Here is a 24,829-nt window from a genome sequence, read left to right as displayed (position 1 = left end):
AAAGGGCCAAGTTTGAAGACCCCTGGTTCAGTGTGGTGTCACCAGCTGCTAATGGTAAACTAGGGTTTATGTGTTCTGCAATCCCAGCCAATTATGATTAATTCACTATGCCATGGTTAGATATACAATGGCATAAATTCATTCATTCATTCATTCATTCATTCATTCATTCATTCATTCATTCATTCATTCATTCTCTAAAACTACCCATCTCAGCCAAATGGCTTTGAGTGGCTTACCATTCTAAAACTATAAAAACAGTTTAAAGTGCCATGTGTGTATCCACTCAGAATTTCTAATTAGGATATTGAGAATTTGGAGAGGACAGAAAAGCTGGAGGCAGGAAGATCCTCAGTGACTTACTTTTTTCCTGCAATTAATGGGAGTTAGTCTAGAATCACACTAGCTGTGTGAAGAGATTTATAACAGTCCTGCCTCTATTTGTGAGAGTGTGCTAGCTCAAGAAAATTTATAAAAGCAGCTTAAAAACAACCTTGGAAGGAACACTGTCAATAAGAGGTTTTTAAAGGCTGTCTTACATGAAGTATTTAGCCAGAAGAATAAAAAAACCCAGCAGATTCAAATATATAAGGTGTTAACCTGCATTTGATTTTGGAGTGGCTTAATGTGTGAGGTGACCCTTACCTGATAACTAATTTAGGATTCAGTGAGTAGTGCAAATCCAGAAAAATGGATTTAGTTTAATTAGTTAAGGGTGTGAAGAATCCAAATTGTACAAGGGCTGGTATTTAGAAAATGCTTGAATAGGTTGACGAGGAAGATACGCAGAGATAATACTTTATTCAGAGATACAGTCCTCAGAGTTAAATAATACTTTAATAGCAGCCAATAAGCAAGACTCAATAGCCAGAATATGGGTACTGTATTCAGTCTGGCTTATTGGCTGCTGCTGTGATGATATCATTATTTAACTTTGTAGAATAAGGGTATTCATTTCGCCAAACCTGCCTCTAATCCAATACCGCTATCATGTTATTCACTTTTTTTTCTAAAATTAAATTTGCATCAGATCTGAAAGTAAACTTTACTACCCATAATAGCTCTAGAGTTGCTTTTTAACTGCTTGGTTTTATTTTGCTTTGTTTTCTCTCCCTCATTCTTCTAAAAAGAAACTTGATCAGTTTGCATCACCTTTGCAGAAATAATACATGCAATCTGCTTCCACAAATCAACAATCTGTTGTTGTTTTTGCCATCACACAATGGAAGGAAGATTTGCTAAGTCATCAGTCTTCCATCACGTTTTATAATGTCCCATTCATTTCAATAGGATTGAATCTAGAGCTCCTAAGGCACTGGGCCCAGTGAGTCTAGCCCAGTTTTCCCCAAACCTCTGCCTTCAAAAGTGGTGGTACAACAACAACAGTGAATTTTGGACATCATAATCCAGGGGTGTCAATCTCAATTTCACTGAGGGCCGCATCAGCATTGCAGTTGTCCTCAAGGGGCTGGGTGGGTATGGCCAGGGTAGGCGTGGCCTACTGGATGGGTGTGGCTAGAGTGCTTATACCCTACTGGGTGGGCGTGGCCAACTCTACATCATTCGCATCAAGGGTGCCTATGGTGGCCTGGGCAGGAGTGGGACAGATCTGAGGGTCTCTGGGCCAGGGCCAAGGCAGTGGGGGCTGTTCCCTCACTGTTTCCAGGATGGCTTCACGGGCCACATGAAACCACTTTGTGGGCCGGATCCGGCCTCCGGGCCTTGTGTTTGACATGTCTGTCATAATCCCAACATGTCTGGATGCGTCTTTTCAAAGACTGAAAAGCTTTAAGGACAGTCTTCATAAACCCCTAGATTTCTTGGCCTACAATGCATGTGAATGCAATGGCCATGATATTGTTGAAAGAAAAATCTTCCTCAGAGTCCAGTCCAAGCTGGGAATAATCAAAATGGAGACTGCTTTAGAAAGAAGGTTATAGTTTATTGAAGAGGAGAGCCAGACAGAAATATGGCTCTGGGAAAGCTGACCACATATAGTAGGGAGTGGTGGGTTTTATCCTGTTATGTCCCAAAAGTCATATCCTGCTTCTCTGTGGCTGATGACTGTTGGATTTTTGGTGTGAGGGATTATTGATTCTAGGGATCTTTGTCTTTCTAATCCAAGCTTCCTGGCTCCAATCTTTCTGACAAGATTATCACATCTGCATTTCTGCAGACCTGGTTTCTGCTTGGGGCAGAGAGACTTGTGGGGGTGGGGGTTGGTTTCTGCCTTTAAAATCCTTTGGGGAAACATATTCTGGCTTTTTAATATTTCCCAAAATATTTCTTTCTCTGGATTCTTCCCACACTATTTAGGTAGGACAGGAAACTGTAGCCTGAGAACATTTGGAAGGTGTTTGGAGAAAGTTGTGCTTGAGACATCCTTGGGATAGAGTTGAAGATATGGTTGCTCATATATCTGTTTGGATTATTGCCAGGCACTTTACATGGGGCTGCCCTTGAAGACTACTCAGAAGCTACTATTGATCTGTAAAGCAATTGTGAACAATACTGGGCACCTCTAGGTCAGCCCACATTACTGGTGGTCCTCAATTTATGACCACCATTGAGCCCAAGATTTCTGTTGCTAAGTGGGACATTTATTGAGTTTTGCCGCCTTTTATGATTTTTCTTGCCACAGTTGTTAAGGGAATGATTGCAGTCGTTAAGTTAGTAATACGGTTGTTAACTGAATCTGACTTCCCCATTCACTTTGCTTGCCAGAAGATCACTAAAGGGGATCACGTGGCCTTGGGACACTGCAACCATCATAAATATGAGACAGTTGCCAAGTGTCTGAATTTTGATCACATGGCCATGGGGATGTTGCAATGGTCATAAGTGTGAAAAACGGTCATAAGTCACTTTTTTCAGCACCGTTGTAGCTTTGAACGGTCACTAAACGAACTGTTGTAAGTCAAGGACTACCTCTATACCTTTCTTGTGTGAGCTGCACCAGCTCCCAGTTTCCTTTCAGGTACAATTCAAGGTGCTGATCATTATCTTTAAAACCTAGGTTTTTAAGGATAATAGGTTTTAAAGATAGTAATCAGCACCTTGAATTGCACCTGGATCATGTTATCTGTGGATCATGTTATCTGTGGATCATGTTATCTGTGGGATGGTTTCTCCTTGAGTGTATGTGGCTATCCTACCGGATCCGATAAGGTAGGCACAATCTGGATTTCTTTCCTTTAAATGTTTTTTTTTAATCCCATTTATATCCCGCCCTTCTCCGAAGACTCAGGGCGGCTTACAATCTAAAGCACAAATCAATGTGCTTAGCAATAGCCTTCATTCTATGTATATGCCTGCTTATTAGGGATTTCGCCCCCCCCAGCGGCATTATTACAAAGTCAGCTTATTGCCCCCAACAATCTGGGTCCTCATTTTACCTACCTCGGAAGGATGGAAGGCTGAGTCAACCTTGAGCCTGGTGGGACTCGAACCTGCACTAATTGCAGGCAGCTGGTGTTACTTAAGGAGGCATTAGCCCACTGCTCCACCAAAGCAGTGTTGCCATCTATAGTACCTGCATGTTGGAAAGTGTGACTTTTGCATGGCTGTCCCTACTTTATGAAACAACCTCCTCTCCTCTCCTCTCTTCTCCGTCTCCCCCCCCCCGTGATCTGGAATTTGCATTTCTGTTTAGCGAAACACAAGCTTTCAAGAATAGGCTATCAAGTTTTTAATCTCTCATTATTTTCACATGGTAGCTTATAAACAAATCAGTCACTCAACGAACAAACTATTTTTTCATTTCTATAAAGAAATGGCAGTCTGTCAGGGAGCCAATGTTTATTCAAGGCGATGTTTAAAACATTACTCTCAGAGGTACACTTGGCTGTTATTATATGTGTCGTCCTAAAATAAATAAAAGTTTTAATAATTAACTTACCAATGGTCCTTCATAAATGTAATAACCGTCACGGCTTAACAGTTTTACTGGCCTTGGATTAAAAAAAAAAGATTTTGTAAGGTGCATACAAATCAAGGGTTGTTTTCATGTCCAAAAACCATAGAAGAATCAGTCTCAACCTTGGGAACTTTAAAATGTGTGGACTTTAATTCCCAGAAGCTGTTCTTGGCTTCTATGAAAATTGAAATCCCCAAGGATGAAAACCAAGATTTCAAAATGTTAGGGACTATTGAGTAGCGTCTAAAACTAGCTTTCACTATGGCTATGTTGAGATAGTCTTCCTCTTACAAACATTCATTTAGTGACTGTTACAACAGCTCTGAAAAAAGTTAATTATGATTGTTTTTCACAATTATGACTGTTGTACCATCCCTATGTTCACGTGATCAGACATTTGGCAACTGGCATGCATTTATGACGATTGCAGCATCCTGGAGTGATGTGATCACCTTTTGTGACTTTCTGACAAGGGAAGTCAATGTGATTCATTTAACATCTGTGGCAAGAAAGGTTGCAAAATGGGGCAAAACTCACTTAGCAACTGTCTTGTTTAGGAACAGAAGTTTTGGGCTCAGTTGTGCTTGTAACTTGAGGACTATCTATCATACCAAGCTATAATATGTTCGATTTTGCCTTAGTGGAATATGTGAACTTACCCACTATGGTTTGGAAACCATGGTTTATGGCTCATATGATGTGTAAACAAGATTACTATGGCTTTTTAACAAATCATGGTTCAATAAAATGCATGACACTAATTCATCCACATAGCTGTACTGGATACTTAATAACTGCTGTTATATCCAAAAGTATGAGGTAAACTGACCCTACTCAAAAACATTCTTTGAGATACTGGCGGGACTGTCATGGTTCCGATTAAAGAGACACATCAAAGAATACTGCATGATTGTTTATTCTAAAAAGTCTATATTAATGAGAATGGAGCATCGGCACTCATGGATGGATGCCAGAATCTGAATTCTCCTCCCCTTGACACATCATATCCTACAGAATCTCCCTCCCTTAATTACACCTCATCCATCACATTCACCAATTAGATTGACACACGAAGTTTTACTTCCCTCGAAGTGCGCTATTTCTTATCTTCTTAAAACATCCGGGTTGAATTCCTCCCGTGCTTTAGTGATTCAAAGCCAAACAGTTAAAGCAAAAAGCTGTCAGTGCAAAAAAATGTCAATGTTTGCAGCATTGACAGTGACATCTTTTATGATCCAGTAATTTATACATCTTCATGAGATTATCTTCCAATATTGGTTGTCAGCTAGAGTTTCACTACTGTGTTTGTGGTCTAGGTCAGGAGTCCCCAACCTTGGCAACTTTAAGACTTGTGGACTTCAACTCCCAGAATTCCTCAGCCAGCTGGCTGAGGAATTCTGGGAGTTGAAGTCCACAAGTTTTAACTAGGTTATCAACTTGTATAAAACCCCTTTGGGCTAAACATGAAACTAATTAATCTATTTAACTCCAGTTCTAATTTTAGAGATGCAAATGGAATAGATAGATGGATAGGGAGGCCTATTAAAATACACACACACGCACACACAAAAACATATGTAGACATACATATATATATATATATGCACACACACAAATATATATACATATACATATGTATATGTATTTGAAGGTTGCATATAGATAATATCCTGAGCCAGTCTTTAATCACTTATTTTGCTTTGCATGAAATGCTTTGCTTACAGTTTTCTTGTAAGAGTTGCTTTTGGTGAGATGGGCAGCTGTACAAATTAAATAATTAAATAAATAATAAATGATCAAATCGTGATCTTTGTCTCCTAAATGAAACTGGCCAGATGCTATGAGATTTTTCTTCAGAGGGCATTTTTCAGTCCTTCATTCTGTGATAGCCATCACAATTGTGGCTCTCTATAACAGCAATTTTATGTAGCTCAAAGTAAGTCCCACTGAACTTTATGTCCATTAGATCTCCTAGACCAGGGTTCTTCAAACTTGGCCCTTTTATGACTTGTGGATTTCAACTCCCTGAATTCCGCACGCTGGTTAAGGAATTCTGGGAGTTGGGGGAAAAAAAAGCAAACATGTGGTTAGGCCAAGCTAATATTTGCAAAGAGAAGCATTACAAAATCGTAAGGTTACAAGATACACTTGGAAGTTGAAAAAAAAAACCTATACAGGTCATCCTTGACTTATAACCCTTTGTTTAGTGACTGAAGTTATAATGGCATTGAAAAAAGGGACTTATGACCATTTCTCACACTTACGAACTGTTGCAGCATCTCCATGGTCTTATGACCCAAATTCAGTTGCTTGGCAACTGGTTTCATATTTCTGACAAGCAAAGTCAGTGGGGAGGCCAGATTCACTTAACAACTGTGTTACTAACTTAACAGCTGCAGTAAGAACTGTGAGAAGAAAGGTTGTCAAATAGGGCAAACTTCATTTAATAAGTCTCCTGCTTAGCAACGGAAATTTTGGGATCAACTGTGATCGTAAGACAAGAATTACCTGTACATTATTCTGGAAGACTGTTTAGAGTTGAAGTTGGCTGGCCTATTTAGAGACCTGAAAAGGCTGAGAATGCAACGTATTTGAAAGATAATCAAGTTTGGGGGTGATTGTTCTCTTATTTACTAAGCTCTTGTTAATGTTGTTCCCATTCTTGTACATTAATGCTGCTGGCTAATTTCAAGCTATTAAAGTAATAACCGTGCTGCCAGGACACTGGGAAGGCTAAGTTGATAAGTTAAGCTAGACAATCTAATTTTGGGTGCAGAATTGAACTAAATGTTTTCATTTTCTACATTAAAGTTTATGAGTTTATAGACTACAACCACGCCATGGAAGCCACTGAAAAGAGGTTCCCCATGGATAGACTCCAGCAGTGAAGGAATATCACATATACATGTAGGTCACGTCCAATCATTTTTGATAGCAATAGCAATAGCTATACCGCTTCACAGTGCTTAACAGCCCTCTCTAAGCAGTTTACAGAGTCAGCCTATTGCCCCCAACAATCTGGGTCCTCATTTTACCGACCTCGGAAGGATGGAAGGCTGAGTCACCCTTGAGCCGGTGGGAATTGAACTGCTGAGCTACAGGCAGCTGGCAGTCAGCAGAAGTAGCCTGCAATACTCTAACCACTGCACCACCACAGCTCATAATCATAATTGATCCCACTCATAGCAGCTGCAGAGGAGATACAGTTGTGCAGGAAACAGTCACATGATCAAGGAAATCCCTTTGATCTATGCCTGTATGCCTTAAGAACTCAACGTGGGAGTCTAGCACAGAGAGAATTGTTAAATGACTTCTCTGCTCCAGAAGAAACACATAAAATTGGATCTAAAGCTTTCTGATTTTCTTGCCATCTTACATGATGTCAGACAAATGCTCACTATGAAAAGTGCATGGGGGTCTGCATCAAAAGGCAGCAAAGTATTTATAGAAGTTCGCAAGTGATAAAGGCCACATGATCAAATACAGCAAAGCAGATCCAGAGGCAGTTATCAGAAATACTTGTCCACTCAGCAATGGCAAAGGTGAGATCAGTTCAACATGCACAAACCAACAACAGTTCACTCTGGAAAACTCTTAGGATTACAGTACTGGAAATAAAAACAAATGGGCATGAAACACATTACAATATGAATCAGGAGTTCCACTCTCTCGCTCAATCTGCCTGATTCATCAACTGGTTTGCATGTAAAACCAAAAAAGGATGCAAAGCTTCCTATTCCATCACTGTATCATAGTTCAGTAAACAGCGGCATCAAACAGATAGATTTCCCTACAAGGATTATTACCTGTGCATAACTTCATATACAAAGATGACTCAGATATTTATTTCGCTTTGCATGTTTGTTAAGGAGCTGCTATTGGAAATTGGCAAGGTGTTAACACATGTTCAGATAAAATACAGACAGAATCGCAACCTTTTTCCATATGGGGCAACCAATACACTTTCCTTCTAATACCTATTGGCACAATGGTCACTCAGAACTTATTTTTTATCTTGACATACATGTGTGGGTAATTCAATATTGTGAATCTGTAAAAGGCAACTGAGAATGATTTATTTTAAGGCACAGAAGCATATTGGCAATTACTAATAACTTGAATTAAGCTACTTTGGGGTTTTGCACAAATAAGTCAATTAAATGAAATAATTGCAAGGTTTGAGCCACCTTTTGAGTTAGTTTGAATCATTCAAGTGATTCAATATTCAGGGTATTGGAATACGTAGAAATAATACGTAAACAAAAAAGGTGGGCTGGTATTTTAATACATATATTTGCAAATTGTTGATAACAGCAGGGCCCCTACTGTTTATAACTGCATCATTTTAAACAAATGCTTCAATCTGGCGAAAAGTGTAGAATGCAGTTTATTTCTGTTGAAAAAAAAATCCTCACTTGTGGGCCACTTCAGTAGCTCCCATGAAGTTAAAAAGAAGCATGATTCACATGAGAATGAAATAGCTGTTGAAGCTGAATTTCCTTTGCAATCAAAGTTATTTTTATTCAATTTTAATAAGCTATGCACTCCTTCAAAGCATGCTGAACTAGTTATGTTAGCTGTGCTAAGGATTATCACATGCTTCTTATTGGAAAGCATGTTTGATTTGTTCCTTGGAAAGATGGACAATCAAGTTATGGGGCTATGTTTTAATGTCCAAAATGTTATACTTAAAAGTAAATCTGAAATAGAAGTAATTTCTAACTGGAAACTATTCTTAGATTATGATTTAGTGTATGGATTGGTACCACATCCCAAATATGGCTTATTATATACATTTAGTTTATATTTTAACTTTACGAGCAATTTGAAGATGTGATTCTATAGTTATAATTAGATCATCTATAATTAGAATTACATTGCCTATAATTCTAGCTACTATGTATATACTGTGTTAATCAGGTACTCTTCGTTCAAAGTTGTTAGTTTCAATGAGTCTTAACTTTTCTTTTACAAACCTGTGACACATTTGTATCCAGGAAGAAGTGGGAGTGCCTGGGGGCAGAGTCAAAAGAGGGATCAGCTTAGAATCTCTATGCAGACACAAGCAAACTAAATCCAACTTCCCTTGAATTATGATGACCCTTAACTCCTAGCAGGTGCTAACCATTAGTTAAGAATATTCCTGTGCATAGGCATGATTAGCAATAAATCAGTTTAATTGGATCTTCATGAGTGGACCAGATCTTCCCTGCCTGACATCTGATGTGTTTGAGGTACCTAAAGAAACATTAATCTCCTTCACAGTTCAGATCCTATATTTACTTACCTGTACTTTTTAAAATTATATTTTACTTTTTTATTCTTTTGATACGTCTCTTATCCATCTTGGTTTGTATTTTTTAAAAAAATGTTTAGTAAATAAAATGAAGTTAGAAAAAATAAAGCCTTTGAGTTGGGTTTTGTTTTCAGTATAAATTTCCATTTATTCCATACAAACAAGATAATAGTAATAATAATGAGTACTGATTCAATAACAAGGGGAGGAACCAAAATTTAGAGGCACAGCCCACATTTAAATGCAGAAAGTCTAAAAAAAAATCACAGGATTTCAGAGTTAATATTTAAGTTCTGGTAAAGGCACTTGAGGCTTCACGCATAGTGCAATTCAGACCCTTAATTAAAATAGTTGATTATTAGGGCTAATTTAACAGGAGATCCCTGGCCAGACTGTTCTTTACAGCCCTCCCTGTCTAGTATTATTGCATTCTATGAGAACCTATTTTTCCCTCCCGTTCATTTTTCATGCCTTCAAAAGAAAGATGCAATTAATGCGAGTGTGTAATAAACTACTGAAAAATCCTTGCGATTATAACTCTAGATTTATCAATTTTCTCCAAATGCTAAACGTTATTCATTTTATCATAGGGATCTGAATCAAATTATCTCCATTTAGTCCACCCAAGTCTTGTTAGCTATCCATATTTTACTGAATTACTACGTATTTAATATTCTGGCTGATCATATTGGGAGGCTTAGAATTAAACCCATATGTTTACTCTTAACTACAGTTTCCTAAAACAAATCTATTTCATAATGAACAGTGAGAAGTCAACTTGTTTTAATAAATCATACTTAATGCTAATCATGGTATGGATTCAAAAAATGGAAATGATTTTAGATGTTCATGATTAAACGATTTGGTTGTTATAGAAATGGCTTGAAATATTGTGAAATGTAAAGCAAAAGGTTGAAGTATTTCACCGCACTGAAAAAGTCAGAAACCACTTTTTTTCTCGTTTCATTTTTCTCTCCTTCTCTTAGTTTTCTAACTTTTGTTTTTAACCTGTATTTTTTGTATCTTGTAATAAAACATTATAACATAATGTAACGTAACATAAATATAACTATATCATTAGATTGCTTGTTGGATTTTTGGCTTTTGAAGAAACTCTTTTTCAGTTGTCCCATGTTTCATTGAATCTGTTAATGTATAACCTAGCTCAGGAGTCCTCAACCTTGGCAACTTTAAGACTTGTGGACTTCAACCCCCAGAATTCCTTAGCCAGCAAAGCTTGAAGTTCACAAGTCTTAAAGTTGCCAAGGTTGGAGACCCTGACCTAGCTTTCCTAAAGTTGAGAATTGCAAATTGCAAAACTGAAGACAATTGGGTACAACTTGGATAAGATCTCACATGAGCTACAGCAAATAGAACATTCTAGAGAAAAATGGCCTCCACATTCAACATGGCGGACACGTGTGGAGGAGGTGGGCTAGGGCTAGGGATGGTGGAAATCAGTAAACATGACTATATCAAAAGCATTAAATATTGTGAAGTACGGCACAAAGCTCAACAAACCAAGTATGTTTTGTCTTTTTGGCATTAATGTTCATTTATTTCAGTGCATTTATGTAACTATGGACAGCATGGATCACAGCTGGCAATTTTGAACAGTTTAGATGCTTTGCTAATGACTAGCATGCACAATCTTGTTACGTATGCCATTTTACTTAGAACACCTGCCTTGAAAAAATCCAACATTAATATGTGAAATGGTGAAAGAAGTGATTTTTTCTCTGCTTTACAGTATATTATATTTCATGCCTTTCATACTAGTTTGAAAAATTCTGTAACAATATATTGCATATACTGTATTATAATACTGTAAGCTGGACCCTGAGAACAATGCCAAAGAAGATATATAAATACTGTTATAAATAAATGCTGGATATAGTTTAATTTTTTTTAAAGGATACAGGTGAAAATATTCTGTTAAACACATTAGCAAGGTGTATTTTCAAAATTTAACATTTTTCTTCTTTTTATTTTTGCCAATATGCCTTCAGTGCAATTTGGAGGAAGAATATGTTGATTTAAATAGCGCTTTCCATGTGTGTTGATAAAGTTAGAACAAGAGAGAGGAAAGGGGGGGAGAGAAAAAAAGAAAGAAAAAGGTATAGCAAGAGTAAGAAAAAGCAGAGAATGAGAGAGAAGACAGAGAGCGAGAGAAGAGAGAAAGAGAGAGAAATCTAACAACACGGAGGTCAAGAAGAATGGAAGACTTTTAGAAAATGATTGGGCTACCATATCTCAGCTGAAGAGATCTAGTGACCACTAGATGGCAGCAAATGGATACTAAAGTGGCACTTCTCTACTGCCACCTAGTGGCTGAGTGTTTGCAATCAAAATATGGTAGCTCTACTAGCGGTTGATCGCCTTTTGCATTGACATACACCAGCTTCCTCCTTCAAATCCGGACCATTCTGCCCACCTGTGATTTCATAGTAAGGAGGGGTTTTTCCTCCGGAGACTCCTCCCTCGGTAACTCCTTCATCACCATGGCAACAGCCTTATCTGCCGCCCTAGAGCCTTTCCCCTATAACAGTGAAATCAACAATGGCTTGTGTCAGGAGGAAACTTATGACATTCCTGTTACAGATGTAGAAATAGCTTTAATATGACATTATTATCATCAGTTTCAATTCCCTTCCTCGTCTCCTCCCGCCAAAGAAACAAGCAAAAAGCAAGAAGTTAAACTAACACATAAAACAGTGGAAGCAAATTGTTGGTGCTGGAAACAAAACTGTAATTTTTAAAGCAGTTAAGCAATCACACAGGTACTGGCAAAGCTGTTAACAATAAGGCGTAATATATATATAAATATGATGTATGATGTCCAGTCCAACATTCTTTATCACTTTGTTTTATTTCCATTTCAGGTTTCCATAGATGATCCAATGTATTATTTCAAGCAATTTTTCATGGTGTCTAGCCTGAAATCTTGGAGCTACCTTTGGTGGGAGAAGTCCTTAATGTGATCTCTAGAATTTGCTGCTAAATTGTCATTGTACTGGGTCAGTAAGAGGATATGTTTAAATCATTGGGATAATGGAATTAAGGTCAAGTTAAAATTATATTAAATTTAGGATTTTTCTTGGCCAAGTCATTTTAAAAGCACATCCTACAGCACACGAAAGACCATAGGAAGCTCTCCCACCCCCCCACCCCCAAATGGCAAAATCCTCCAATATTTTGTTTCCCAGTGGGCTGCAATTTAATAACTCCAATATCCGGAATTAATATTTGGACCACTTACTGCTGTGGGTTAAATTATAAATCAGCCTCCTATTGGAATCTCATTTGAACTCCTAGGGAGCTTTACACTTCGGACTTCTCCATAAAAAGATAATTTTAGATCTATCTAAGATTGTTGTGGACACAAGAAGGCCTATCTCTCCGGGTTGCAGTGAGTCACACAAAATAATATACAGGTAGTCCTCAAACTGACCACAAATGAGCCCAAAATTTCTGTTGCCAAGTGAGACATTTGTTAAGTGAGTTTTGGCCCATTTTATCACTTTTTTTGCCACAGTTGTTAAGTTAGTAAGGTGGTTGTTAAGTGAATCAAGCAAAAGGTGGCCATATGGCCCTGGAACACTGCAACCGTCATAAATATGAGTCAGTTGCCAAGTGTCTGAATTTTGATCAAGGGCATGCTGCAACAGTCAGGAGCGTGAAAAATGGTCATAAGTCACTTTTTTCAGTGCCGTTGTAACTTTGAACGGTCATTAAATGAATTGTTGTTAGCTGAGGACTACTTGTATATGAACACTTCAAAACATTGTGTTTAATAAGGAGGTTTTGCTAGGTTAACAAGTTGCCAGATCAAAGTTAAAGTTGTAGGATTGGACACCATGCACGGTATTCATTGAACAAAATTTTAAATCAGTATGAACATTTTCCCCCCATTCTTATTTGCAACTATCATCATGCATTTTCATTGTTGTTAGTCCTGGGAAGACTTCAGAGAATCTGCAGCAATGCATCATTAACATAGTCATATAAATTTATCAGGTGACTCTCTTCTCCCATTGCCTGAGTTAGGTATATAATGCAGCTCATTTCCCATCACCCACCAGGTAATGGAAGCTTCAGTTGGGCAATTATCTTGAGATAATTTTAACCATCAACTGCATGGCACAATTAGCTAAAAAGTATCTTAATGTCCTACTGGGGCAGAAGCTACCCATTGGCATATGGCAGTATTTTCTTCTGAAATTGAATTGTTAAAAAAAAAAAGTATGATGATTACTAGGACATCAAGAACGGCATACCAATATTTGCAAAAAAAATATATAAATAAATAGAGAAAGAGAAAGAGAAATTAATGTAATTCTCTCTAAAGCAGTGGTCCCCAACTTTTGAAGCTTGGGGGTTGCCTCTCACACAGACCGGTTGCAAATAAGCCCTGGGCTGGTAGTGGGTCACGGCCCAGGTGTTGGGGTCCCCTCCTCTAGAGAATGCAATGATTCCCCTCTTAAAACACAGTAACAAAACATAGATCCAATATGCGTTGCCTTAGGAGACAAAGCATCTCTAAAATTCATTTTTTAAAAAGTAAAGATAGCTGGAACCAAGGAACTGCTCTGGAAAAAACCGTACTGATGACAGTAAAATCTTTCTTAAAACCTTCACTGGCTTTCATTTATCTAATGGTAATGGCAACCTGCCACATTCAGATTCACAGCATGATTTATAATAAAAAAACCTTCATTTTTAAACAATTATCTTGCATGTTTTAGCTAATGCCCCTGCTGTGAACCATTTTAATTCAATGTTGCAAAATTTCAGTTCTGTCTTTCTTGCTACAACAGAAAAGTCATGTATCAATCAAATGCTATTACAGCTTTTAAATTCCATCTGATGTAATTGTAAAGCCGCGTATGTCTCTTAGGTTTCTTTGAATATATAGTTGTCCTGAGCATATGTGATGAAGTCCTCTCCAGTGATCTGACAATGTTGATCAGATGTTCTCCTGATTTACGATAAATGCAATTGTGATCATCCTAATGTCAGGTCAAATCTGCCTACAAGGGGTTTTCAACTTGTAACCACTGCTGCCATGAATACATGCCAGTTCTCAACCCCCTAAATTTTGATCATGTGACCGTGAAGATGCAGTGATGGTTGTAAGTGCGAGGACAAGTTGCATGCAACTTTTTTCAGTGCTGGGATAACTTTGAACCATGACTAAATGAATGGTTGTAAGTTGAAGACTACCAGAAGTCCACAGGAGCAAAGGATTAATAGCTTAGCTATGCTAAGCATTGACTACTATTCTTGAGTTATCCTTTGCATGGAGACAGCAACATCTAGCTCAGTCACCTGAATTATAACTATCCTACAATCCTCCTGATAGGGCTATAATGTGTTCTTTGATGTCAGCTATCAATAAAGGAGAATATTTGTAGGTCAGGGTTGAAATAAGGGGTCCTTGATGCTGTCTGAGCTTGGCTGTTTTCTTGCAGACGTTTCATTACCCAAACTAGGTAACATCATCAGTACTGATAATGTTACCTAGTTTGGATATTGAAGCATCTGCAAGAAAACAGCCAAGCTCAGACAGCATCAAGGACATCAACTATGTATTAAAATTACCATATGTGTATGTGTGTGTGTGTGTGTGTATACAAATATATATGTACACGTGTAATCCTTGAAAGTCCAGTTCTAGAACTATTTCAGCAGTGTAAAAGTAGATACTTAACCATAGCACGAATGCTGGCCAGTAAGACTGATGGTACAAGGCTTGCATTTGCTAGAACTTTACAGAAGCATTTTTCCTTGAGTAAATTTTTAGGCCTCTTCAAATGAGGTCTGCTGTACTGAAATTATTAGTAATTTTCAGGAATTTTGACATTGACGCTTTCCTGTTCAGCAAGAACGTTAGCAAAGGGTATGCAGAAAGAAACAGCTGTCTACTCTGGATCAGCTCTGAGGGTGCAAAGTTAAATGATGGATCAGACATGGACTCCAGTAGGTTCCCCCCCCCTCTTTTCAACATCTCAGTTGCTGAAAAGGAAGGTAAATATCCACAAAAGTCTTCATGGGATTATGAGTTTGGGAATCTTGCTGGTAACTGGCCTCATTGTGGAAGAAACTTGGCTGGACAAATGTGGGATGGGAACAGGCCATAGCAGTCTAGAACTAAGATGACAAAACAAACAAAATAAATTTGGATGGAGAGAACAGGTAAAAATAACGCTCTTCCGTAAAGGCAACACACAAATTCATTTAATGTGACTTATAGTGTACTGTACAAGGAATGGAAGTATTCTAGCACACAGTATAGTTTTATATACCTTTTAGGTTCTGATTATTCCCATTATTTCATCTGCTTGTTTTTCTAAGTAGGAATCACTGGAAATAAAAATACGGAAAGCCATATAAATATGGCACCTGTATCTTTATTAGTGACATCTATATGTTGGGTTTTAAGGCAACATTGTTTCATTCCATCCAAGTCAAGCTGAACCTGCCTGATATTATAAAATAACACGTTTTATTTCTTGTTTATAAAGTGAAGTCAAGGAACCAGGGTTTCAGAAGAACACTGGCATCCAACCTAACATTCTGAAATAAAATACAAGATACAAGAATCTGCAGTCCCGTCCAATGCATGCTCATATAAAATACATCCAATCTAAGCATGCTTCTTCCTTTGCACCTTGTTGTTATACCCAAACTGCAAAATGCACAGTAGGTGAATTAGAATCAGGATATGGTATTTTATCTGATGAAAAGCACGTTCTGCTTGCTAAGCGTAACAAAAATTTTCTGGCCAAATGTGCACGGTTTTATGTATGATTTGACTCTGTGGCTGTATCCTTTGATGCGATATATGGGGCTGTTGTTGCGCTAGCGATAAATAACATGCGGTTTTGGCAAAAGAGCGAACTCCTTTCGTGCTGAAGGTTGGAATAAAGCAAGTTTCGTCAGTCGGAAAAGATGCATTTGAAAACATGCGATGCTTTTTAAATGTCTGGCACAGGAGGAAGAAACCCACCAAGGCAAAGATCAGCTTGCATTTTTGAAGCCACAGCCACTTTTTCTTCACGGTCTCACCTACTGCCTGAAAACAGTCACGATACTCGTATTAGTGCTCGTTAATCTGTCAATCAATAATAACCATCATCATTAACCCACTGGATGGCTGTAATCATAACACCGCAACATTCAATTTTTCCCCATAAGGATAATCCACAATTCCTGTTATTTCTGCTGTAAAAGACTGAAAAATCCTTACAAAAGATGAATTGGATGGGAAAGGCCTGGAAAAACAGGGTGCCCCAGCATGGAATTAGAATCAAACTTTCCCCTGGTCTCTGCACAGAACAGCAGTGTTTTCTGAGATCTGAGAACAGCAATAGAAATTTTGGAGTGATTCATGCCTCCAATTAATGGCATCAGGTGCAAGTTCTAGAAAATAAAGTAGTTTTCTACACAACACATAATGAATTAAGGGAATTTGCTCCAAATAATCTTATGACTCTTATATATACTGCTCAAAAAATAAAGGGAACACAAGATAAGACATCCTACTATTAAATACAGTACATTGTGTTGTTTAAGTGTCCCCTTTATTTTTTTGAGAGGGACGCGGTGGCTCAGTGGGTTAGGACACTGAGCTTGTTGATCAGAAGGTCAACAGTTTGGCGGGTCGAATCCCGAGTGCCGCGTAACAGAGTGAGCACCTGTTACTCGTCCCAGCTTCTGCCAACCTAGCAGTTCGAAAGCACGTAAAAATGCAAGTAGAAAAATAGGGACCACTACGGTGGGAAGGTAACAGCATTCCGTGCGCCTTTGGTGTCTAGTCATGCTGGCCACATGACCACGGAGACATCCTCAGACAAGCGCTGGCTCTTTGGCTTTGAAACGGAGATGAGCACCAGCCCCTAGAGTTGGAAACGACTAGCATGCATGTGCGGGGGAACCTTTACCTTTACCTTTATTAGGTGCCTATGGTTTTTATTAGGACTGGGAGAAAAAGTATTTTAACCAAACAGTCATGGAACATTCATTGCATCTCCCCGCCCTCAAAAAAAAAAGTTTTGGTGAAAAGGGGTTTTCTATCATTTGATTTCTACAATATTTTTAATTGATTCTTCAACAGAGGTAAGCTGGGAGTCCGTCATAAGAAAATCAACCAGACATATTTTTCAGCAGGATCTTTTAAGTTTTACATGAAATACATAACAAAAAACAAGAAAAAAAACATGATACAATAGAAATATGCTTTCCCTTGTACACAAAATCTGAAAAATGGGATTGCTGAAATATTGTAGGTCAGGTGACCTAAGTTATTTCTCTAAACGTTTCTGTGTTAAAATGTGGGAATTTTGGGGTGGCTGCCTGAGGAAGTGTCAGATAGCCTTAGAGCAGACATGTCAAACACAAGGCCCGGGGGCCGGATCTGGCCCGCGAAGTGGTTTCATGTGGCCCACGAAGCCATCCTGGAAACAGTGAGGGAATGGCCCCCGCTGCCTTGGCCCCGGCCCAGAGACCCTCCTTCTGCCAGAGACCCTCAGATCTGTCCCACTCCTGCCCAGGCCCCCATAGGCACCCTTGATGTGAACGATGTAGAGCTGGCCACGCCCACTCAGTAGGCCATACACACTCTAGCCACGCCCACCCTGGCCATACCCACCGGCCCCCCTGAGGGCAACCGCAATGCTGATGCGGCCCTCAATGAAATTGAGTTTGACACCCCTGCCTTAGAGGAAACTGCTCTGGCCTCTTCTGGAAAACAGCTGGAAAACATATGAGCATCTTTAAATAAACTTTGCTGACACTGCTGATGTCCATTAACAAGATGAGAATATTTTGGTAACCTCTTTGTTTTGCAGATAATATGTGTTTCCTCTGTAATCAACTTGCATTTCCTTACTTACGTAACTAATAAAATGTCAATGCTGATTGAACCATTGGATGTGGTCCTTTCCCAGCCTTACGGGAGGACCGACCTCTGTTTGGATCCAAAATAAAAGTGTTACTCAGAGAGATTCGGAGTCTGCCTCTTTCTCCATACTGGGCTTGACCTAGACAGTGTGTGCAAGACAATATGAAGCTGAAATACGGGTAGTCCTCGACTTACAACAGTTTGTTTAGTGACCGTTTGAAGATAACAACGGCAAAAAAGTGACTTATGACCGTTTTTCAGACTTATTTATTTATTTATTTATTCGGTTTATATACCGCCCTATTACCAAAGGACTCAGGGCGGTTTACAAGGCAAAATTTAAAAACAATCCAATATAAAATTAAAATAAAATTAAATTAAGTCTAGCCGCAAAAATTAAATCACAATTTAAAAACATTAAACCCCTCAGTCCAGACCAGATAGCTCAAAGAGCCAGGTTTTTAGGTCCCGGCGAAAGGAACGAAGGTCGGGGGCAGTCCGGAGTTCCGTTGGAAGTTGATTCCATAGGGCAGGCGCGCCCACAGAGAACGCCCTCCCCCTGTGGATCGCCCGTCGGCAATCCTTGACCGGAGGTACCCTGAGGAGGCCCTCCCTGTGGGAGCGCACAGGACGATGGGAAATTGACGCTGGCAGCAGGTGTTCCCTTAGATAATCCGGGCCCAGGCCATTTAGGGCTTTATAGGTCATCACCAGCACCTTGAATCTCACCCGGAGGGCAACCGGAAGCCAATGCAGCTCGCGGAGAAGAGGTGTTACATGGGAGTATCGGGAGACTCCCATCACAACTCGCGCGGCTGCATTCTGCACCAGCTGAAGCCTCCGAGTGGTCCTCAGGGGCAGCCCCATGTAGAGAGCATTGCAGTAGTCTAGCCGGGAGGTCACGAGCGCATGGATGACTGTGCATAGCGCATCTCAGTCCAGATAGGGCCGTAACTGGCGCACCAGGTGAACCTGGGCAAAAGCCCCACTGGCCATGGCTCCTATACAAACTGAGCCGTGAATCCAGGAGGACACCCAACTTGCGGGCCCTATCAACAGGGGGTAACACCATTATGGCCATTGCAGCATTCCCTGCAGTCATGTGATCAAAATTCAGAAGCTTGGCAACCGATTCATATTTATGACGATTGTGGTGTCCTGGGAAAGCCAGATTTATTTAACAACCGTTAACAACTGCAGTGATTCACTTAACAAATGTGTCACGAAAGGCTGTAAAATGGGGCAAAACTCACTTAACAAAGGTCTCATTTAGCAGCAGACGTTTTGGGCTCAATTATGGGCGCAAGTCGAGGATTACCTATATTGAGCAAATCAGCTTAAAAACTTGTCCTTCTTTTTCAGTGCTTTTCTTCTGTCCTGTGATTCTGGAGCCGGTTTGTAAAAATGTGTGTGTGTGCTCTAAAATATCTAAACATTGCCTATTTTAATAGTGGTTTCCAGCGAAAGGCCAGGGAACAAGAGGCCAATTTTTTTACAACCAAGATGTAAATATTATTATAAGTATGGCTCAGGATGAAAGTCATAATATATGTTTTCTGCAATCTTAACTCACTTCGGCTTAAAATAATTAACTTAATTTACTGTGCTAAAATTATTATCTGCCGGGCTCTGGAACAACATGATGACAGGCATTTGGAATTTCCCCACTTTTAAATACACTCAAAAGATACTTTGTGGTGGAAATAAACTGACATCTGACTCTTTTCCTGCCAAATTAATGCTAGGGAAGTGCAAAGCTTTCCTCCAGTAATGATTTAAGTAAAGCACCCCTTTGAAGCTCTTTCATTACACAATGTCTTCCTTCTCCAATGAAATAAAGCTGCTGTATTACTTGGATTTAATTGATCCTCAATCAATCCCAATTCCTGGAAAAGGTTCCAACATATGTCCAGTGCATGATCAAAATCTGTTGTAACTACTACTCGGGTCGAATCCCGAGTGCCGCGTAACAGAGTGAGTGCCTGTTACTCATCCCAGCTTCTGCCAACCTAGCAGTTCGAAAGCACGTAAAAATGCAAGTAGAAAAATAGAGATCACTACGGTGGGAAGGTAACAGCGTTCCGTGCGCCTTTGGTGTCTAGTCATGCCGGCCACATAACCATGGAGACGTCCTCGGACAAGCGCTGGCTCTTCGGCTTTGAAACAGAGATGAGCACCGGCCCCTAGAGTCAGAAACGACTATCACGCATGTGCGGGGGAACCTTTACCTTTACTTTACTACTGGACATACAAAACTAAGGAACTTACTCTTCCAAAAACTAAGGAATGTCTCTTTATTATGCAAAAGAGTTCTGCTTAACCAAAGAAGCCCCATCAAAAACATGAACTTTTGCTTTGGAAAGGGACACACGCTGCTTGGAACTGCCTATATATCCTCAGACACTACCTTAATAATTCTTAGATCCTTGATTAAGCCTTGAATCACCTGTATTAAGATTTCACCAGTCTGTGTTTGACTGCGAATCTAATTGTAGATTACCCATAAAATAATAATGATTTTAGCTCAATCTAGCATGTTGCTGGAACCTAGTGGCCTTTTCTTTTTAAAATCAAAACTATGGGACAGTGCCACAATGGGGCACTAAGGTAAATGATGCTTTAAAATTCAGTACTTTAGTATACCAATCCCAATACAAAATACTAGGAATATGACATTGTCCTCATGATGCTACAATGAAATGCTTGACAAATGGTTGGATTTTTTCTGTTCCCTGCAGTACCAAACTTCCAACTTCAATGTTTGCCAGTACTAATTATTCTCCTATATAACATAGCCTTTGTAGAGTGGTTTATTTATAAGACGAAAATAAACTTTGATAATATGACCTCAGATTTTGCCAGCTGGGTGCCTTTCAGTGCTATAAGGTTGCAATTTTTGAAGTTTCCAGGAATTGTGAGTATTAGGTAATTTTATTGCATCTGCTCTCTTGGCTTTTCTCCAGATAATGAAGTCAAAGTTTATCCCCACAACCGCCAGCTTATGAAATTATTTGGGCTTACAGTCACCCAATGAGTTAATAGGGTTAAAAAAAAATCTGAATGTGGCTCTCCAGATTCCTGACAACTGAATCTGGGTCTTCAGTTCCCCAATATCCTATGAGTCATGGTTTCAGTGGATCTAAATATGAGTAAATAACTCATTATTTATTGCCATAAAATTATTAGAATAGGAACATTTCAAAAATATAATCAGCTCACATGGAACACATGACCAACTATGCATTGGACTATGGTAATGCAAACTGTACCCGTCTTATATTTGAGACTTGCCACACACAAGAAATAAGGGACAGAGCTTATGCTGTGATATCACAACACATTTCATCATTCTGATGAAGTTTTGCCTTGTTGCACATGGCCCTGAATCAATTTGATCTCTAATCTAATTTTAACACAAAATGAAGACCTATTATTAAACCAGGAGGCAAAACCGCTAATTGGCTAAATTACGTAGTTTGGATATTGCATGTATTTTTAATGATGCGCTTTCACACGGCATATTGAAGGAACAACCTCAAGGAAACGTTAGGCTTAAATGTGTGATATTCTACCTCATGTTTGTCTCTCTACATGTGGAGGAATTTACCCAGAGTGGAACAAGTTCTGAAGTGAAATTATCAAAAGTAACTAAACAGTGACTTAGAAACCCAAATCTATAACGTTATTTTTTAACAGGAAAAAAAGGAAATAATTCTCAACTTAAAATTTGTTCATACTGTACTTAAAAAAAACCTTACAGGATGCCATGGCAATGAGTTCCAGCATTTAAATTTCTACATTCTACAATACTGTCATTTCATGTATTTTTTACACTAGTGCACAAAAACTGGCATATAACATTTGCATACCATTCGTATGAGAAATATTGAAGCTATTACCAAATAATACTTTTTAACTGGGTGACCTTGAGCCAGTCAAATTCTCTCACACCTAGGAAGAAGTTAATGTCAAACCATTTCTGGGGGGAAAAAAACCTTGCCAAGAAAACTGCAGGGAGTTGTCCACGCATTTTCTGAGAATTAGACATGATTGAATGGAATAACAAAATAGTGAATAGTTATGGAAATATGGACTTGGAAGAACCAAGATAAAAAGATTATTGATGATTTTGAACTTTGGTGTTGGTGAAAGACATCCAGAGAGTACCATTGATAGGCAAGAAAACAAACTAACAGATAGTCCCAAAGTTGCTTTTTCAGGAGGCAACTGGACTTCCTTGTTTTTCTTTGAAGACATTTCGCTTCTCATCCAAGAAGCTCCACAACACAGTCCTTTCAACAGTTCCAAGAAGGCTCAACACCCATTTGCACTACTCAGTCGACCCTGAGGTCACAGACAAATCTCCAAGTGGCCTCAACGGTTCTCAGAAAGAATGCAAATGACCAGCTGTTTGCAAGAAACATAAATCCTTCCATTCTCCACCATCCCGTCAGAGCTGAAGAAGCTTCTTGGATGAGAAGTGAAATATCTTCAAAGAAAAACAAGAAAGTCCAGTTGCCTCTTGAAAAAGCACCTTTGGGACAACCACGACCTGGATGACTGAGAATCTCCAGATAATTCAAACTAATCAACCCAGAGTTCTCACTCAAGGCACAACTGAGCAGGCTCAAATTATCCTACTTTCAACATATTATTCCTGCAGGCTCTAATGCAGAGAAAGGTGGAAGGAAAGATGATGGACAGCATCAAACTGGAAGGATTCAATTATAGTGGTGATGGATGCACTGGTAAAATTCCTGAAGAATCATGTTGCAGTCAGATTGTTTCTGAGAAAATCTTTCTATGTGGTCGCTAAAAGTCAACATTGACTTGATGGAACATATTCAGAACTTTATTGATCAGCCAACGATTATGTCCGAGGAACTGCCTCTCCCCAATGGGACTAGCCCGCTCCACTTGCGCCAGAGGAAGATGCCTGCTTTGGATTTGGTATGCTAAGGGATTCCAGTGGAAAAGGAGAAGATCCTTTTCTGCTGTGAAACACTCTACCACCAAAACTTGGCTTTCCTAGCAGCCTGGGATCCTGAGGGGGGTGCTCAATGGTAGAGGTAGTTGATGGGACGAGAAGACCTCCTCCCCATTCTGTCCATCTCTTGGTTCTGCTTTTAATAGAGCTTTGTAATCATTTATTAAAATAATTTATTTTAATATTTTAATTATTTTTACTTATTTTATAACTTGTAAGCCTCTCATAGGGAAGGTGAGTGGCATAAAAATAACTAATGAACAAAGAAAAAATTACAGGGAGCTGATCAGTCCCAAAAGAAGCTAGCTTTCAGTTATCCTCTACATTGGGGTTGTCAAATTGCTGCCCCGTAGACCAGTTGCATCATACGGAGGCTGCGCCCACCCCAGCTCCAGCAATGCAAAAAAAGTCACAATATGTCACAATACGTCACTTGACATGGCGAGTTTGACACCCGTGCTCTACATTCTCCTATAATATGGCTGTACATATATATATATATATATATATATATATATATATATATATATATATATATATATATATATATATATATATATATATATACATATATATGTTTTCTGAGGTTTTCGCGGGTGCCTGTATGTGGATCCTTGGTTTTTCGGGTTTTTCCCCGCGTAGAACTAAAGGTGTAGGTGCAACGTTTCGACGGAATCCCATCCGTCATCATCAGGCTGGTGGCTTTAGCTTCCTTCTTCTGGGAGAAGCATGTGGCTGTTTGTTCCTCTTTTTTAAACTGCCAGAGGGGGTGTGTTCTGTGGAGGTGTGCTCTGATTGGGTAGGGGACCAAGTGTGTTCTGATTGGGTGGGAGTGTGTTTTGAATGGTGGGTGTGTTCTGATTGGGTGGGGGGGGTGTTCTGAGTGGATGGGCTGGCAGCTGAGACCAGCCCATCCACTCAGAACACCCCCCACCCAATCAGAACACACCCACCATTCAAAACACACTCCCACCCAATCAGAACACACTTGGTCCCCTACCCAATCAGAGCACACCTCCACAGAACACACCCCCTCTGGCAGTTTAAAAAAGAGGAACAAACAGCCACATGCTTCTCCCAGAAGAAGGAAGCTAAAGCCACCAGCCTGATGATGACGGATGGGATTCCGTCGAAACGTTGCGCCTACACCTTTAGTTCTACGCGGGGAAAAACCCGAAAAACCAAGGATATATATATATATATATATATATATATATATATATATATATATATATATATATATATATATATATATATATATGTGGATCTTTGGTTATTCGGGTTTCCCCCCGCGTAGAACTAAAGGTGTAGGGGCGACGTTTCGACGGAATCCCATCCGTCATCATCAGGCTGGAGGCTTCTGCTTCCTTCTTCTGGGAGAAGCATGTGGCTGTTTGTTCCTCTTTTTTAAAGTTTAAAAAAGAGGAACAAACAGCCACATGGTTCTCCCAGAAGAAGGAAGCAGAAGCCTCCAGCCTGATGATGACGGATGGGATTCCGTCGAAACGTCGCCCCTACACCTTTAGTTCTACGCGGGGGAAAACCCGAATAACCAAAGATCCACATACGAACACCCGCGAAAACCTCAGAAAACATATATATATATATATATATATATATATATATATATATATATATATATATATATATATATATATATATATATATATATATATATATATATATATATATATATATATATCCCCTTCATGGATTACTGCCTTGTCG

The 24,829-nt window shown here is 39.2% G+C and overlaps 1 protein-coding gene across 1 annotated transcript in view; it reads right to left on the bottom strand.

The window, feature by feature from the left end:
- Positions 1–24,829, bottom strand: part of PEX5L (peroxisomal biogenesis factor 5 like) — a gene marked incomplete at both ends in the record, with an annotated part of 197,227 nt that overhangs the window by 39,462 nt on the left and 132,936 nt on the right. Inside the window, 2 exons of the mRNA XM_083363972.1 lie at positions 11,647–11,751; positions 16,222–16,287. Of these exons, the coding sequence (XP_083220098.1) occupies positions 11,647–11,751; positions 16,222–16,287 (171 nt within the window). The remainder of the gene's footprint in view (positions 1–11,646; positions 11,752–16,221; positions 16,288–24,829) is intronic.

This window comes from Vipera ursinii (genome assembly GCF_947247035.1).
Source record: "Vipera ursinii genome assembly, chromosome: 5".
Classification (NCBI taxonomy): Eukaryota; Metazoa; Chordata; class Lepidosauria; order Squamata; family Viperidae; genus Vipera; species Vipera ursinii.
The sequence above is the reverse complement of the archived record's forward strand: the minus strand, read 5'-3'. Positions and strand labels throughout refer to the sequence as shown.